A 14,940-nucleotide genomic window follows, 5' to 3' on the forward strand; every position below is an offset into this window, starting at 1 on the left:
TTTGATGACCCTCCCGGAGCTTGGATAGGAGTAGGAATAAACTACATATACAGCACTGTTTGAACGTGGCACACAACATACTTCACATGTCATTTTTCTTTTTGTTATTCCACCATTGTGGGGCAAGGACTAAGAATAGGCGACTTCTCTTTGATGACCCTCCCGGAGCTTGGATAGGAGTAGGAATAAACTGTACATATACAGCACTGTTTGAACCTGGCACACAACATACTTCACATGTCATTTTTCTTTTTGTTATTCCACCATTGTGGGGCAAGGACTAAGAATAGGCGACTTCTCTTTGATGACCCTCCCGGAGCTTGGATAGGAGTAGGAATAAACTGTACATATACAGCACTGTTTGAACCTGGCACACAACATACTTCACATGTCATTTTTCTTTTTGTTATTCCACCATTGTGGGGCAAGGACTAAGAATAGGCGACTTCTCTTTGATGACCCTCCCGGAGCTTGGATAGGAGTAGGAATAAACTGTACATATACAGCACTGTTTGAACCTGGCACACAACATACTTCACATGTCATTTTTCTTTTTGTGGAGACGAAGATGATGAGTACCGGTCTTCTCCTCAGACATAAAATCAGTTTTTCAATACAAGTACAACTCAAGACACAGAACATTAGTATGCAAAATAAAAAATGAACACAGATTTTGAGTGTGAATGAAAACTTTATTGCAACAAGATTGCAGAATGGGTACAATACAGTACGGCTCAATACACACAATTGTTAAGGGGATGCAGACCAGAGAAAGAAGTTTTGTCTTGTCTTCTCGTACTGAAAACGTGACTGTTAGCACAGAGACGGCTGCAGTTACACACAGGGCCATTTTCGTTTAGTTTTCAGGGTCAGTTTCGCTTTTCAGAACGCAACGTAATGGCAGGCAAGTTGCCCAGTCCACACGAGCGCTGGATTTAATATAACCATGATTGTATGTGCGCAGTTGCACTGTTCGGCCACACACAACCGGGGATTTGCTACACTGCAACCCCGGTCTTTGAAAACCGGAGTCCAGGGTGAAGTTTTGCGGTTTTGTGTGGGCATAGCAACCAAGGTTCCCAGTGTACAGCAGAGCTGTCGCAATTATTTCCCATGTTCACGGCAGACTGTAAAAACCAATAGCAAGTTAGCAACCGAGCGCGGGGTAGAGAGATTAGTGTCTCGTTTACATCAGGGTCATATCGACCCTGTACCCGTTGCTCTTGAAGGGCTATTAGACAAGTACAGTACAATGAGAGAGGTAGTGCGACCTTCCACACGTTACTCTCCCAGTGAGAATCTGCGCTGCCAGGCTGGCCGCACATGCGTCGGAGGAAAGCATGAGACAGTCTCCGGCCTCTCGGACCAACAGTGGGGGGGGGGGGGGGGGGGGGCGCACAACAACCAGAAAGGGGGTTGGGAATTGGCATAACGACTAACAGTGGGATGGGAGAAAAATCGGAAAAAGGAGGGGGGGGAAAAGATAATAAAAAAAAACTTGAATGATTGCGGAGGAGGAGGCTCTTGTAGGGGATTCGGTAGTTGATGGGGAGCCAGTGGAGTTTTTGCAGGGTGGGGGTGATGTGCTGCCAGGGTTTGGTGTGCGTGAGGACCATTGCAGCCGAGTTCAGCGCTGCTTCTTCCTTTCACGGTCGATTCTGTCATCGAATGCCTCCCGCTCACTAATATAAAAAGCATAACATAGAAAATGTAAAAAAAGGTTGACAATGCAATATTCTGGTAATTCTACACTGTACCATTATACATAGTTAGGTCTAATAGCGATATGACCAGGACAACACATACTGTGACAATAAATTCAAAACAAGACATTTAAAAGAGAAAATGTTTCAGATAATAAAAACAAATCTGATGATTAGGATAATGTTGGCATGCCTTTTGTCGACATCTGGGGTCCAGAAGATTTCTTCAGCCCTCTTACTGGTGACCTCATTGACTGCTGCAATAGCGCTTATAGTGGCCTGTCATGGAGAGAGAAGATTACAGTTTACCCCATGAGACAGAAGTAAATGAGCCCCTGGATCATGCATTATTTTTCAATAACTGCACACATTAGAATTGAAATCTCTCAACAAAGGCTTGTTTCATACATAGTGAAAAGTAAAAATATCATACAAATTCACCTCAGGCAGCAAGACCTCAAGGATATAGGCTACATTATCCAGGATGGGTACAGATGAGACTGTGCTGGCCAGGATGTTTGACAAGAAGTCAAACACTGCGTTTTGATGCCTGTCGTCCTGAAAATAGACTGGGGCACACGTTGACCATGACCGCTTCTTGCTTGGTGACATCTGGATGTACTTCTGCAACCAGTTTGACGGTTCTCTGCCACTTACGACGGCCTGAGAGTACAGAAAAGCAAGGAGAGAGAATCGTCCAGGATCAAATCATTGTAGACAGTCAGATGGGCTTGGTAAACACAGATTTGGCAACAGGTGCCAACATACTGTACCTTTAGGTGTTCTTTAGTCCGATGTGCTGTGATGATTAAGTCCACCAGCTTTTTTTGTTCAGCACTGCGGTCCATGGCAACCTGGAGGTGTTGTGGGATACTGGTAGTAATCCTTGAAGTCCGAGGCACCCTGTAAACAGGTTGTAGCAGTCCTTGGAGCAGACACCTCGACTCCCTGGTCCTGTGGGCAAACCTCTTGCCGTGCCTTTCAAATTATGAAAAAATAAGTTATTATTGCTTCAACACATGTTGACTAATTATACTCTAAGATACTGTAACGTACCCCTCAGTTTGGAAGCGCTCCATTAGTAGAGTACACCACCACTCACGAATTGAGTTCATGTCCAACTAAAAATCACAGACATGACAAACAATAACATGGGATTATCATTAATGGCCAACGAGTTGTACAATTGAGCTATATTGGTAGGCAATGGCATGATGTCATGAGAATGATATGAAGTGGTATTTTTAAGTAATTGCAATCACAAGTATCTCTGCTTGCAAGTTGTGCCATATGTGTTACATAGGCCCTTTACTTGGTTGGAAATACAGACCTCTGTGAACTGGAACCGGGTGTTGGCGACAATGCAAAGGGTGTACTGAAAAAAGGGGAGGGGGAAGAGCGCTTTTAATTTCCTAACTCCACTAAAATGTGGTGCATCCAGCAGCAGTTATATGTAATGTTCTGCGTCTTCAATAGACTTAATATATATATATTCAAGGGTAAAACCAATGTATACCAATATGAAACAATCTTACCATAAGCATAAAAATCCCACAGTCAATTCCATTTGTTTGTCTCCAGGCTCCAAAACTCATCCCGTGTCAAACAAGTTTGTCCTTCCTTCACAATTATTTCTTCCGAAGGCCTCTTTCGGTCCAGGACATAACTGAGCTGAAGATAATAACCATTGTTGTGATACAGATACAGATGAGTAGTTTTACATAGAAAGTAATTATTTGTAGAAATTTGCCTACCAGTTGTTGTTGGATAGGGTTTCGAGACTTCGCCCAGGGTTGGTCTGGTGAGTAGTCATTGTCCACTGGAATCTCAAGTTCTACAGGGATGGACATACACAAAAATATAAGAGAAATAATAACAATGTTTAATAAAACTAATAGTGTAGAGGTAAGAATTACTGTAGGTAGGCATAGGTTTTTATAGGCCTGCTTCTGCTGCAGAAGCCAGGTTCTATGGTGTACTAGTTAGCACTCTTGACTTGGAGCAATTAAGAGTTCACTATTTAAGGTAGTGGGTGGCAGTTTAATATGATTATTGGACAAATCATGCGTGGTTTCAGTCAATAGGCGGCTAAACTTGAATTTAAGGACATTTTAAGACTTTCTAAGGACCCAGGCATGCAATTCCACTTACTTGTCATTGCTGGGGGCAGACCTGAACCCGCTTCAGGGAGCACACCTTGAGCTGCTTCCAGTGATGGATCAAGGACTGCTTCCTGTGACACTGTAAGCAGATGACAAACACAGCTTACCAAGGAACAGTGAACTTTAAGGCGGTGGGTGGCAGTTTAATAAGATTATTGGACAAATCATGCGTGGTTTCAGTCAATAGGCAGCTAAACTTGAATTTAAGGACATTTTAAGACTTTCTAAGGACCCAGGCATGCAATTCCACTTATCTTGTCATTGCTGGGGGCAGACCTGAACCCGCTTCAGGGAGCACACCTTGAGCTGCTTCCAGTGATGGATCAAGGACTGCTTCCTGTGACACTGTAAGCAGATGACAAACACAGCTTATTAAGGAACAGTGAACTTGATGAATGAAGACATTTATACATTATTTCCTAGATCAATTAAAAACAGGATTAATGCATTAAATATCTTTAATGCAAGTGCAAGTAGAAAATGTACCCAATACAGCCTGGTGGTAGCCGTTTATTGCCACCGCTGTCGTCCCAAATAACTTTTTGATGTTGTCCATTCGCTTCTTGTTTTTGTTGTTGTTGAAGTGTTCTAGGATGTTTCTCATTAGGAACAGATGGGTCGATGGTAGTTGCTGCGTTAAAAAGTAATTGTTCTTTCTCATTTGTGCAAACAGTTGTTCTGCAACTTGACTGTTTACATGTCCTGCAGTTTGAGGGACTAGACCAAGTTTGCGGAGAGCATCACGGTCATCCTTCGTGTTATCCTCATGAAATTTGTCGTACAGAACATAATGTTCTGCAGAGCCCGTGATAGGATGGCCATTGGTGTCTGGGACCGGTTTTCTTTCATCGAGCCATGGCAGGGACACATGGAGTTTTCCTCCTTTGGCCAAATTGATATTTTCCAGGGTGGGGTCTGCCAACCGACCTTCAAACGGGCTGAAAAGCATCCTGATTGGGTCCCTTAAATTGCAATGTACTGCCAGCCCACGTGCAAAATCGTAGATGCTGATATTTGGCACATGCTTCCATGATAGGAGCAGATCAGCATAGTCACGAGGGCTCTCCGCTCTCAAATTGCATTTGATGCTGTATACAATGCCACAGGGACACATTACTACAGCCCATCCACCTGAAATGAAAGAAAATCAAACACTTATGTGATCACATCAGTTAGTCTTAGACAAAGTTAAATTATGCCCTTCGCATATCTTTTCTGGATACACATTTTAAATAACCAGAGGCAACACTAAAGCAGCACTGTAATGTATCGTACCCGAGGCAGCCCAAATCTTCTCAAAGATTTTATCATAAGTGTGCCTCGACTTCATTTCGGTAGATAGTCTCAGAAGGAGGTCAGTGCGTGACCCAGAGGAATCCAATTTACATTCTTTACACAGCTTCCGTATCACAGAAACCTAAGACATGAAAAATGTATAAGAAATAGCCAGTGTTTTAAGTTGTAAAATGTTAATCAATGCACAGAAATAAATCTTCATTAGGCTAATACTATATAGTTTACACTTAAAAAGAATATCAACCTTCTGCTTGTAGAGCTCGTTTCTGAGCCTGTCTTCCGAGACTGTGATTTCCTGCCCCTCTGCTTGTTTTTGAGGACGGACTTTCTCAAATTCAGTGTTGATTACTTTGTTGGACCGGCGGGTATTTTTGCCTATCCATGGTGCCCAAAAGTGATAGCTGGGGGGAACTGCAAATGGGTTGTTTTTTTGACCTTTGCAATGAAAAGAAAATAATAATGTCACATCAGGAATAGAAGTTGCTTAACAAATTGATAAAAGGAGATGTCGACTAAGCGCTGCGAGTTACCCGTTACAAAACCACGACCAATCATATCCATAGACAGCGTCTTCCAGAAGTGTTCCACGTCCACCTCTCCACTGAAATCATCTGGAGGTCGTTTGAGGTCACTTACTAAGAAAAACAAGGAACATTTACATGCAAAAGCATATTCTCCAAGTCATACGATTAGGAACATCCAAGTAAGAGATAGTGCACAGCGGTTATCAGTGAAAATTATGTCTCTAAATGTCCATTACAAGGTCACAGGAGAGAAAATCGTGTTCATTGACCCGAGACTGAATTGAGTATTCAACCAAGTCAAGTAATATATGAATATTCTTACTGGATAAATGGAACACTCCTTTCTTGTGGAGGTCCATCACCACCACCGGAGGGTTATCACCACAGGTTACACAATAGTATGAATACTCATGTTCTGTAAGAGCCTCAAAGTGAAGGTAGGCATTGAGAACTGTTTTTGCAGGGGGGAATTGTACCCCAGTAGTGAGTTCCAGGGACTCTACTACTCTGCTGACTGCAGTGTGGACCTATGGGAGAAACAGTTATGGAAGCAAAATTAGTGCAATGATTAAGTTTTAATTTCCATGTACATTTAATAAGTTGTTGAGCCACAGTTTCTAACCTGTAACATATTCCTCAAGAAAAGGCACAATGGTAGATCAAGGAGAACACTGTCGTTGAAGTTGTGTCGACCATCTTTCCATTCCTGGTAACGGTAATGCATTCTACATTGTTTGCAATATTTGTAGTAGGTGGCAACATCTAGAGATGGAAATATGCAGCATTACACTTGATACAGTACTTTCTCACATGGTTGATTTAATTAACACTGTACATTTCAATATCATAATCAAAATACCTTGAATAATTTTGGTGCTAGTCAGGATTTTGGCCTTTGTAGTAATAAGGACAGGATCCGAGAGGGGCACATTGTCTGGGCATCGCTGGCACATCATCTCCTCAGGAACTAGGCATGGTGGATAAACAGTTTCCACTGAAGGAAGCCTCAAGTTTTCTGGGAGCACAGTGGGGATCATCTTTTTTTCCTGCATGTACTCAACCATGCTCTGCAGTTTGTCTTTCGGTGGATGGTACATGTCACAATCACCTTCATTCTGTGATGCATGTGGTACAGTGCTTGGATCCAACTCTGTGCTTCTGGCTGTCCTGAACAATTGACTGTCCGTTTGAAACAAGTGCCATTTTGCTATGTACTTGTGGATACATGACTTTTTGGGTTTGGCGCATGGACAGTGCCACGTATTGATCTCGGCATCGTAAACAACCATGACTCTTCCAAGGCGGCTGTACCATGAAGCTTTGGGCTCATATACGGAAATGTACTTCTTTGACGGAGGGATTGCAATTTTAGAAAAAACAGAAAGTGGTACATATTGGGCTACGGCTAGGCTTTGATGATTAAGGCAGTCTCTCTTCTTATCTTCACCAAACCATTTTTATTGCACCATCCTAGAGAGCGTTTCTTCGGCTAGCACTTCAATGGGAGCGTTGGATGTGCAATAGTCAAGTGACCTCAGATGTATACACTTGAAGGAGTTGAATCCACTCAGCCATGCCAACTTCATATTTTGTTGGCACTCCTGTGACTCACAACCAACATCAATGTTTTCCACCCCAAATTTTTGCACGACATGCAGTGGAGTACTCGCCCCCTGGAATGACTTGAATACTATGAACATTCTATTCTTTGAATCTATGCACTCACTGGTAAGGTGATGCCTTGCTGTTATGTCATGCGTTTGATCCGTGTGTTTCCTTTCGATGTGTTTCTTCATATTTCTGGCGTTCATGGTAATCTTACACATCGGACACTTCTTTTGAATGACTGGCCGCCTTCTGGCCCGACTTGGGGATGTTTCTGCAGCCAGAGGTGGTTGAGGAGATGGCAGAGTCGGTTGAGGAGATGGCAGAGTCGGTTGAGGAGATGGCAGAGTCGGTTGAGGAGATGGCAGAGTCGGTTGAGGGGAGGGCTGGCTCTTACATGATGATATATGGACCAAAGCCTGTATTTTGGTTACAAATGTTGCCTGGCAGTAGAGGCAGTGGTAATGATAGTCTGGGCTGCCTGGTCTGCAGTCCAATCCACATCTGAGCAGGGGCTTGCATGATAATATATGGTGCGAAGCATTTTTTTTTCTTACAATTGTTGCCTGGCAGTAGGGGCAGTGGTAGTGATAGCCTTGTCTGCAGTCCAATCCACATTTGTGTATAGTGTATTCTGTAACACAAACATGAAAAGTAATAAAAGCATAATGTGACCACTGACTATTATTATTATACATGACCACCGTATGCGTCGGCTCAGTTATGCTCATTGCCAGAGGCAATGGGAGAAATGTCTAACTTTACCTTGATGGATAACTACTGTTGAAAAATGGATTTGCAAATGGCTCTGCACTTTGCCGAGTCTGGTAGGCTTGAAAAGGGAAGGCGCACAAAACGGGCAGTGATAGTTGCTGCAACAGGATCTGCATTCCACTACTGGTGGAAGTGACTGGCCTCTTCGTATCGTTATGTGGTCCTGGAAAAAAGAGAATATAATTACTTTCAAAATATGAATAAAAGGTTGTGCCTCTAATCACCACATCACTTGCCCACTTGGAGATGGCTTACTACTACACCATGTACTTGCAAGTTTATATTTAGTAAAGATAGCAGAGAGAGAAAGAGAGAGCCAGTTAGCTAATTAAATTCAATTGCACAGGTGGTCTGTGGTGGCCTTGATAAGCAAACCTAATGTCCAAAATAGCGAAATAGGTACTTACATTTTTACATATTTAGTAAAGATAGCAGTCCTATACACACCATGCACTTGCAAGTTTATATTTAGTAAAGATAGCAGTCCTACTACACCATGTACTTGCACGTTTATATTTAGTAAAGATAGCAGAGAGAGCAGAGAGAGAAAGAGAGCCAGTTAGCTAATTAAATTCAATTGCACAGGTGGTCTGTGGTGGCCTTGATAAGCAAACCTAATGTCCAAAATAGCGAAATAGGTACTTACATTTTTACATATTTAGTAAAGATAGCAGTCCTATACACACCATGCACTTGCAAGTTTATATTTAGTAAAGATAGCAGTCCTACTACACCATGTACTTGCACGTTTATATTTAGTAAAGATAGCAGAGAGAGCAGAGAGAGAAAGAGAGAGCCAGTTAGCTAATTAAATTCAATTGCACAGGTGGTCTGTGGTGGCCTTGATAAGCAAACCTAATGTCCAAAATAGCGAAATAGGTACTTACATTTTTACATATTTAGTAAAGATAGCAGTCCTATACACACCATGCACTTGCAAGTTTATATTTAGTAAAGATAGCAGTCCTACTACACCATGTACTTGCACGTTTATATTTAGTAAAGATAGCAGAGAGAGCAGAGAGAGAAAGAGAGAGCCAGTTAGCTAATTAAATTCAATTGCACAGGTGGTCTGTGGTGGCCTTGATAAGCAAACCTAATGTCCAAAATAGCGAAATAGGTACTTACATTTTTACTGAAAGACATCTTGTTCTGCCTGCGCAGTGCGCGCACACCACACTGTGAAAGAGTTCGTCTTCTTCTTGTTGTGATGTGAGAAAGAGTTCGAAAAAAATGGACTCTTTATACTCTCACGTGCTCTAGTCCACACGCATGCGCATACACATTGCGCCCCGCCATCCCGCCCGCCCTCCCGCCCCCCCCCCCCCCCCCCATTCGCAACTACTTGTCCAGACCACTTATACTTGTCCAGACCATTTATACCCGTCCAGCCTGGCTCTGCGGCGCTGCAGATACCCCCTACTCAAGGGTTTGGCCAACTGAGACGTTCGATCATCATCTATTATTCGTGAAAATGAGTGGCAGAGGTAAAGGAGGAAAGGGACTGGGAAAAGGAGGCGCTAAGCGTCACCGCAAAGTGCTCCGTGATAACATCCAGGGAATCACCAAACCCGCCATCCGCCGTCTGGCTCGCCGTGGTGGAGTGAAGCGTATCTCCGGTCTGATCTACGAGGAGACCCGCGGTGTGTTGAAGGTCTTCCTGGAGAACGTGATCCGTGATGCCGTCACCTACACCGAGCACGCCAAGAGGAAGACTGTGACCGCCATGGATGTGGTCTATGCTCTGAAGAGACAGGGACGCACACTGTACGGCTTCGGCGGCTAAACTTCTATTCAACCAACTATCCAAAACCCAAAGGCTCTTTTCAGAGCCGCCCACTTAGTCACCGAATGAGTAAATTATACGTTGTTGAAGTTAACTTACATTAATTTATTGTAATTTGTAACTAATTCCTAAATTAAGTGAATTGTGTCCCAACGCTTTGTAAAAGTCAACCCAGTCTTAATACGCATTTGGAACAGACTGAAATAACATGCCTTACCGTCTTAAATTACTACACGACACAAAGTATGCACATTGATTGTTTAGCCAAATTGGGATTTTCTTTCAATGGCACAAAGTTAAGTAGTTCTAATGCAAGTGGTACTTGTAAACAAAGCTTCCATTCCACAAAAATTAAGACAGTTTATTATCTAGTTCCTTCCGTACTCTTGCTTTTGCTAAAATATCATTTGAGTTATTAGCTCTTGGTGTGCTCTATAATATTAACATAATTCTGTAAGTGCCCCCTTGACTCGACATATGAATAATGTATATTTCAGTGGATACTGTGAATAATGTATACTCAGTAGATAGTAAATTATAACACTACCTCATGCATACTGCACCTTATGTGACACTGAATAATGTGAATATTCCTCAGCTAGTCAGATAGTAAATTATATTGATCAAATTGTTTACACTGCCTGTGTTGTTTTTTACTACCTGTATACTGTGTTGTTTTACTACCTGTACCCCCCATGCTGCTATGATGCCTGAATTTCCCCAAGGGGATCAATAAAGGAATATCTTATCTTATCTTATCTTATACATGCGTTTTTAAATAGTTTGGTTGGGTGCATTTAAATAAAATTGACAATATAATGTTCATTTTATTAAACTAATCTTTAATCCACATAGTTTACCTTACCCAAAGATGCCAGCCTATGAATCTAAGGACAACTGCTGGTTCTCAGTTTCTAGACATTTGGTACTAATGCATGCATTTCTGATGATACTTATTTTGTGCTCCTACTACTTCAATATAGATACTGATGATGTATTACTTTAGTGTATTTGTACCTGTATCACTACATATTAATACTATAACTCTGTACATCTGATTAGCACTATTATTCAGTAGTACTTATTTATATTATACCCAGTTTAATCACTTGTATATTACTATTGCACTTTACTGTTACATTTGCACTCTGGCTGTATGCCAAACTTATTTGTATTGTACTGTACTTGTTGTATGACAATACATTTGAATCTAATCTATTACATCAAGTATTTAAAAACCCATGGCATTGAAGAGTATTGTACTGTATGACCCGATATAAAAAATAATGAATTATCCATGGGAATCAGTCCAGAAGATACTACTATGCATATATTCCCAGACCATATTAATTATGGAGACACTTCAACACAATGTACTGATTTATTGTGCACATCATTTTCACACAAATACACAAACTGCCGTTTTTCACACATTCATTTAGTTATTGATCGGAAATGTGTTTTAATTTGGCCACCAGTGATGTCATCCTTGTGAATCCTTGTGTTAATTATAGCACAATTAATGCAATTAAGTAACCTGTCATTTCACTGAGCTGTAATTAACACAACACAAGCATTACATGTTCCCGATGACATCACTGGTGGCCATATTCAAACTAATTTACTCTAACTGTCAAACTAAATTAATGTGTGATCAACTGTTTAGGGTTTTTGGAAGTGTGAGATAATGTGCAAAATAAATAAATCAGCATTGTAAAGCTCCCCTTTAAGGTTATTTCCTTGTTTCTACAAAAACTACAGCTAGTTTCAATATAAATCCTCTATCTAGAAAAGCAGATTTTAACAGGAAGCATCACTGCATTATTTTGAATTACTGATTTAGTCCATAACTCCATTGCTGTCTTGTCGTTCTGTTAGAATTCCATAGCATAGTTTGGGGCAATAACAATGGAGACAGTGAGTCATTCTTATACATGAGGTAATTCATATTGGGCTAACTTCTAGTCAGTTAAATTAATAGTTAAAATAGTGCTATATACCTGATTGCCTATATCCTCTATGATATGTTATCCATATACTGTTCAAACTCTGTAGCCTACTGCCATACACTGTAATCACTATAGTTCAAACTATATTCTACCCATACCTCTGTATGATAGCATGTGCAATAATGCTGCATATACTGTGTATACTGTATATCCCTTACTAGTTATACCACTAGCCAGTATGACTTAAATAGTGTCTCTTTATACCTGTAACACTACATACATCTGATCAGCATTATTACTCACTAGTACTCATTTGTACTCCAGTTTAATCACTTTGTACATTCCTATTGCACTTTACTGTTACATTTGTACTCTGGTTAGATGCCAATCTATTTTCTTTGTACTGTACGTGTGCTGTATAACAACAATGAATGAACAACAATTTAATCTAATCTGATGTAAAGTATAAATTAAAACACTAATTTGGCTGGGGGACCAGGGCAACACTCTCAATGACTAATGTCAACAGGGTCTAAGGCAGGGGTAGGCAACCCTAGGCACGCGTGCCTGCATAGGCACGCAGGGGCATTTGCATAGGCACAGGGGGCAGCAGTAAAAAAAAAAAAAAAAAAAAAGTGCTTTGAAATATTATAGTGAAATATTTTACACTGTTGTCGCATTTATCTTGTTGAATCCTCCCACATGTTCTTTTTACTACCACATATTTAATTGAGACCCTTTATTTGTTTATTATTTCAATTTAGCTGGAAATACATTGCTACATCATTCAGTAACATTTGCAGAGCCTTATAACAAAAACATTATTACGGTCACCATTGTGACCAGTGGGATTAATCAACAAATTTTATTATTTATTTTTCTATTTCATTTAACATTGCACATGTTAAAAGCCATTTTTTTTACTCAAAATGTGAGTATTACCAAGTCAACTTGTGTTCTTAAAACAATGACAATAAACATAGTTTTATTAGGTTGAAATAATGTGGTTGTGTACTTATTTTTCTGTTAACTTATTATGGATTGAAAACTGAAAACCGTAATGCACAGTAACTGAACTCAATATTTTTAAGTTCTGGTAACTTATTATTATTATTTTTTGACAGTGTAGTCTTGCGATCAATCAAAACTTATTTACACGATATACCTCACATTCACCCTCCATTCACATCCTGGTGTTCTCCATAAGGCCTGTAGGTGGAGCTATGACAGCACACGTACAGTACACACACCGATGGTGTGTGATGTGTCCAAAAATGAATGGGCAAATGTTAGTGAAATGGTTGCACTGTATGCAGCTGTTTGTCTGCATTGCATTACCCCCCCCCCCCCCCCAACTCAGATTTAGGGTTGATACAACCATCATAATAATTGTTAATAATAACAATAATAATAATGTAATAATGTAAAAATGATCATAAAAAATACCTGATTATGAGAAAAAAAATTACGATGCATGGAATATTGTTGAGGCACACTAGTTACAACTATATTTCAAACAGGCACTCCATGTCAAAAAGGTTGCTGACCCCTGGTCTAAGGAGTCAAACAAGGTCGTTATTTTGAAGCTAAACTTTTCTCCATATAATTATTATTTATGGGACAATAACATAACTTCAGAATGAGACTATTCAGTAGTAGGAGGTGATTTGACAGTCATACTATTACTTAAGTCAGTTGCTCCCAGGTCGAAACTAAAACAGAATTATAGTTGTGGAGAGGGCAGTACATTTAACTCGTCATTATATATAGGGATGGTTATATTTTTCCTCAATAGGTTGACTCCTAGTCAAGAGTGAGCCCCAACATTTTCTTGTAAAATAAGATTAGATAAGATATTCCCTTATTGATCCCCTTGTGGAAATTCAGGCATCATAGCAGCATGGGGAGGGTATAGGTGCAGGTAGCAGAATACATGTACAGGTCACAGAATTATAGTACAGTGGAGAAGTAAAAATAAATAATTTGATTGATTGAAAATGTTATTAACAGATTGCAGAATGGGCACAATACAGTACGGCTCAATACACACAATTGTTAAGGGGATGCAGAGCAGAGAAAGACTTTTGTCTTGTTTACATCAGGGTCCCCCATTTTCAATTCATGATAAGAGATACGCGAATAAAAAGGCAGTTTAAACAATATAATTAACTCTGGACAGGCATGAGCGTATCGGCAACAAGGTGCAAAATGGGGTAATATTTGCCCTACAATAAATATAGTTACAATATATAATCTAATAATCCAATCTAATATCTAAAAATGCTAAATATATGATCTGATTAAGTATACAGTTACCAGAAGTCCACCGAGTTGCTCATCCGCAAGTTGCCTTTCCAGCACCTGGTCAGAGAAATCGCCCAGGACTTCAAGACCGACCTGCGCTTCCAGAGCTCTGCTGTCATGGCTCTTCAGGAGGCCAGTGAGGCTTACCTGGTCGGTCTGTTTGAGGACACCAACATGTGCGCCATCCACGCCAAGAGGGTGACCATCATGCCCAAAGACATCCAGCTGGCCCGCCGCATCCGTGGAGAGCGCGCTTAGATCAACCTGTTGACTAGTTGTTCCCCTAAAGGCTCTTTCAAGAGCCACCTCAAAGATCATGACCGAGTGCTGTTTCCTTATTTTAAGAGTTTTAATTCGACATGGAATTTGTAGGTGAAATGTTGACGACCATTTGACCACAGTTTCAAGTTTTTTTTTCAAGTTTCTTTAATAGTTGTCATACAGAAGTACAGAATACTTTTATACAAAATGCTTCTTACTGTTACGCTCCAGAGACTATGCTAGACAAGATAAGTATCAAATAACATAGTATAGCATGTAAATTAGAGTAGAAAAAGAGGTCACAGTGTTCAGTATAGACATATGTACCATGTTCGATGCAGAATAGACGTAACTGAGTTACCATATAATATACAATACTATGCAGTGTACTAATATACAATACTATATAGTGCAAAGCAGAAATGGGATGAGGTACAATTTAGGTACAATTTACAGTAAGGTGTACGAGTTGTAGTGAAATCCTTTATCAATAAATATAAAGTGTGGGGAGTGGGTGCTACAGTGTGTTTGTTTATTTGATTTATCACGAAGTAACTATAATCTAATCATCCATGA

The 14,940-nt window shown here is 40.4% G+C and overlaps 1 protein-coding gene and 1 long non-coding RNA gene across 2 annotated transcripts; one reads left to right on the top strand and one right to left on the bottom strand.

Moving 5' to 3' along the window:
- Window positions 1–4,933: 4,933 nt before the first annotated feature.
- Window positions 4,934–5,577, bottom strand: LOC311233220. The gene is made up of 3 exons (XR_014620012.1): window positions 5,406–5,577; window positions 5,141–5,282; window positions 4,934–4,996 (listed from the first exon to the last, which is right to left on the bottom strand). It is a non-coding gene; the product is annotated as an uncharacterized lncRNA (long non-coding RNA).
- Window positions 5,578–9,538: 3,961 nt separating this feature from the next.
- LOC311238133 (histone H4) lies at window positions 9,539–9,850 on the top strand (the record flags this gene model as incomplete). Its single annotated transcript, XM_084326134.1, has 1 exon — window positions 9,539–9,850. One exon carries the CDS (start codon window positions 9,539–9,541, stop codon window positions 9,848–9,850), a length of 312 nt encoding a protein of 103 aa, XP_084182260.1.
- Window positions 9,851–14,940: the final 5,090 nt, after the last annotated feature.

This window comes from Notolepis coatsorum (assembly GCF_963971535.1).
Source record: "Notolepis coatsorum genome assembly, chromosome: 1".
Lineage (NCBI taxonomy): Eukaryota > Metazoa > Chordata > Actinopteri > Aulopiformes > Paralepididae > Notolepis > Notolepis coatsorum.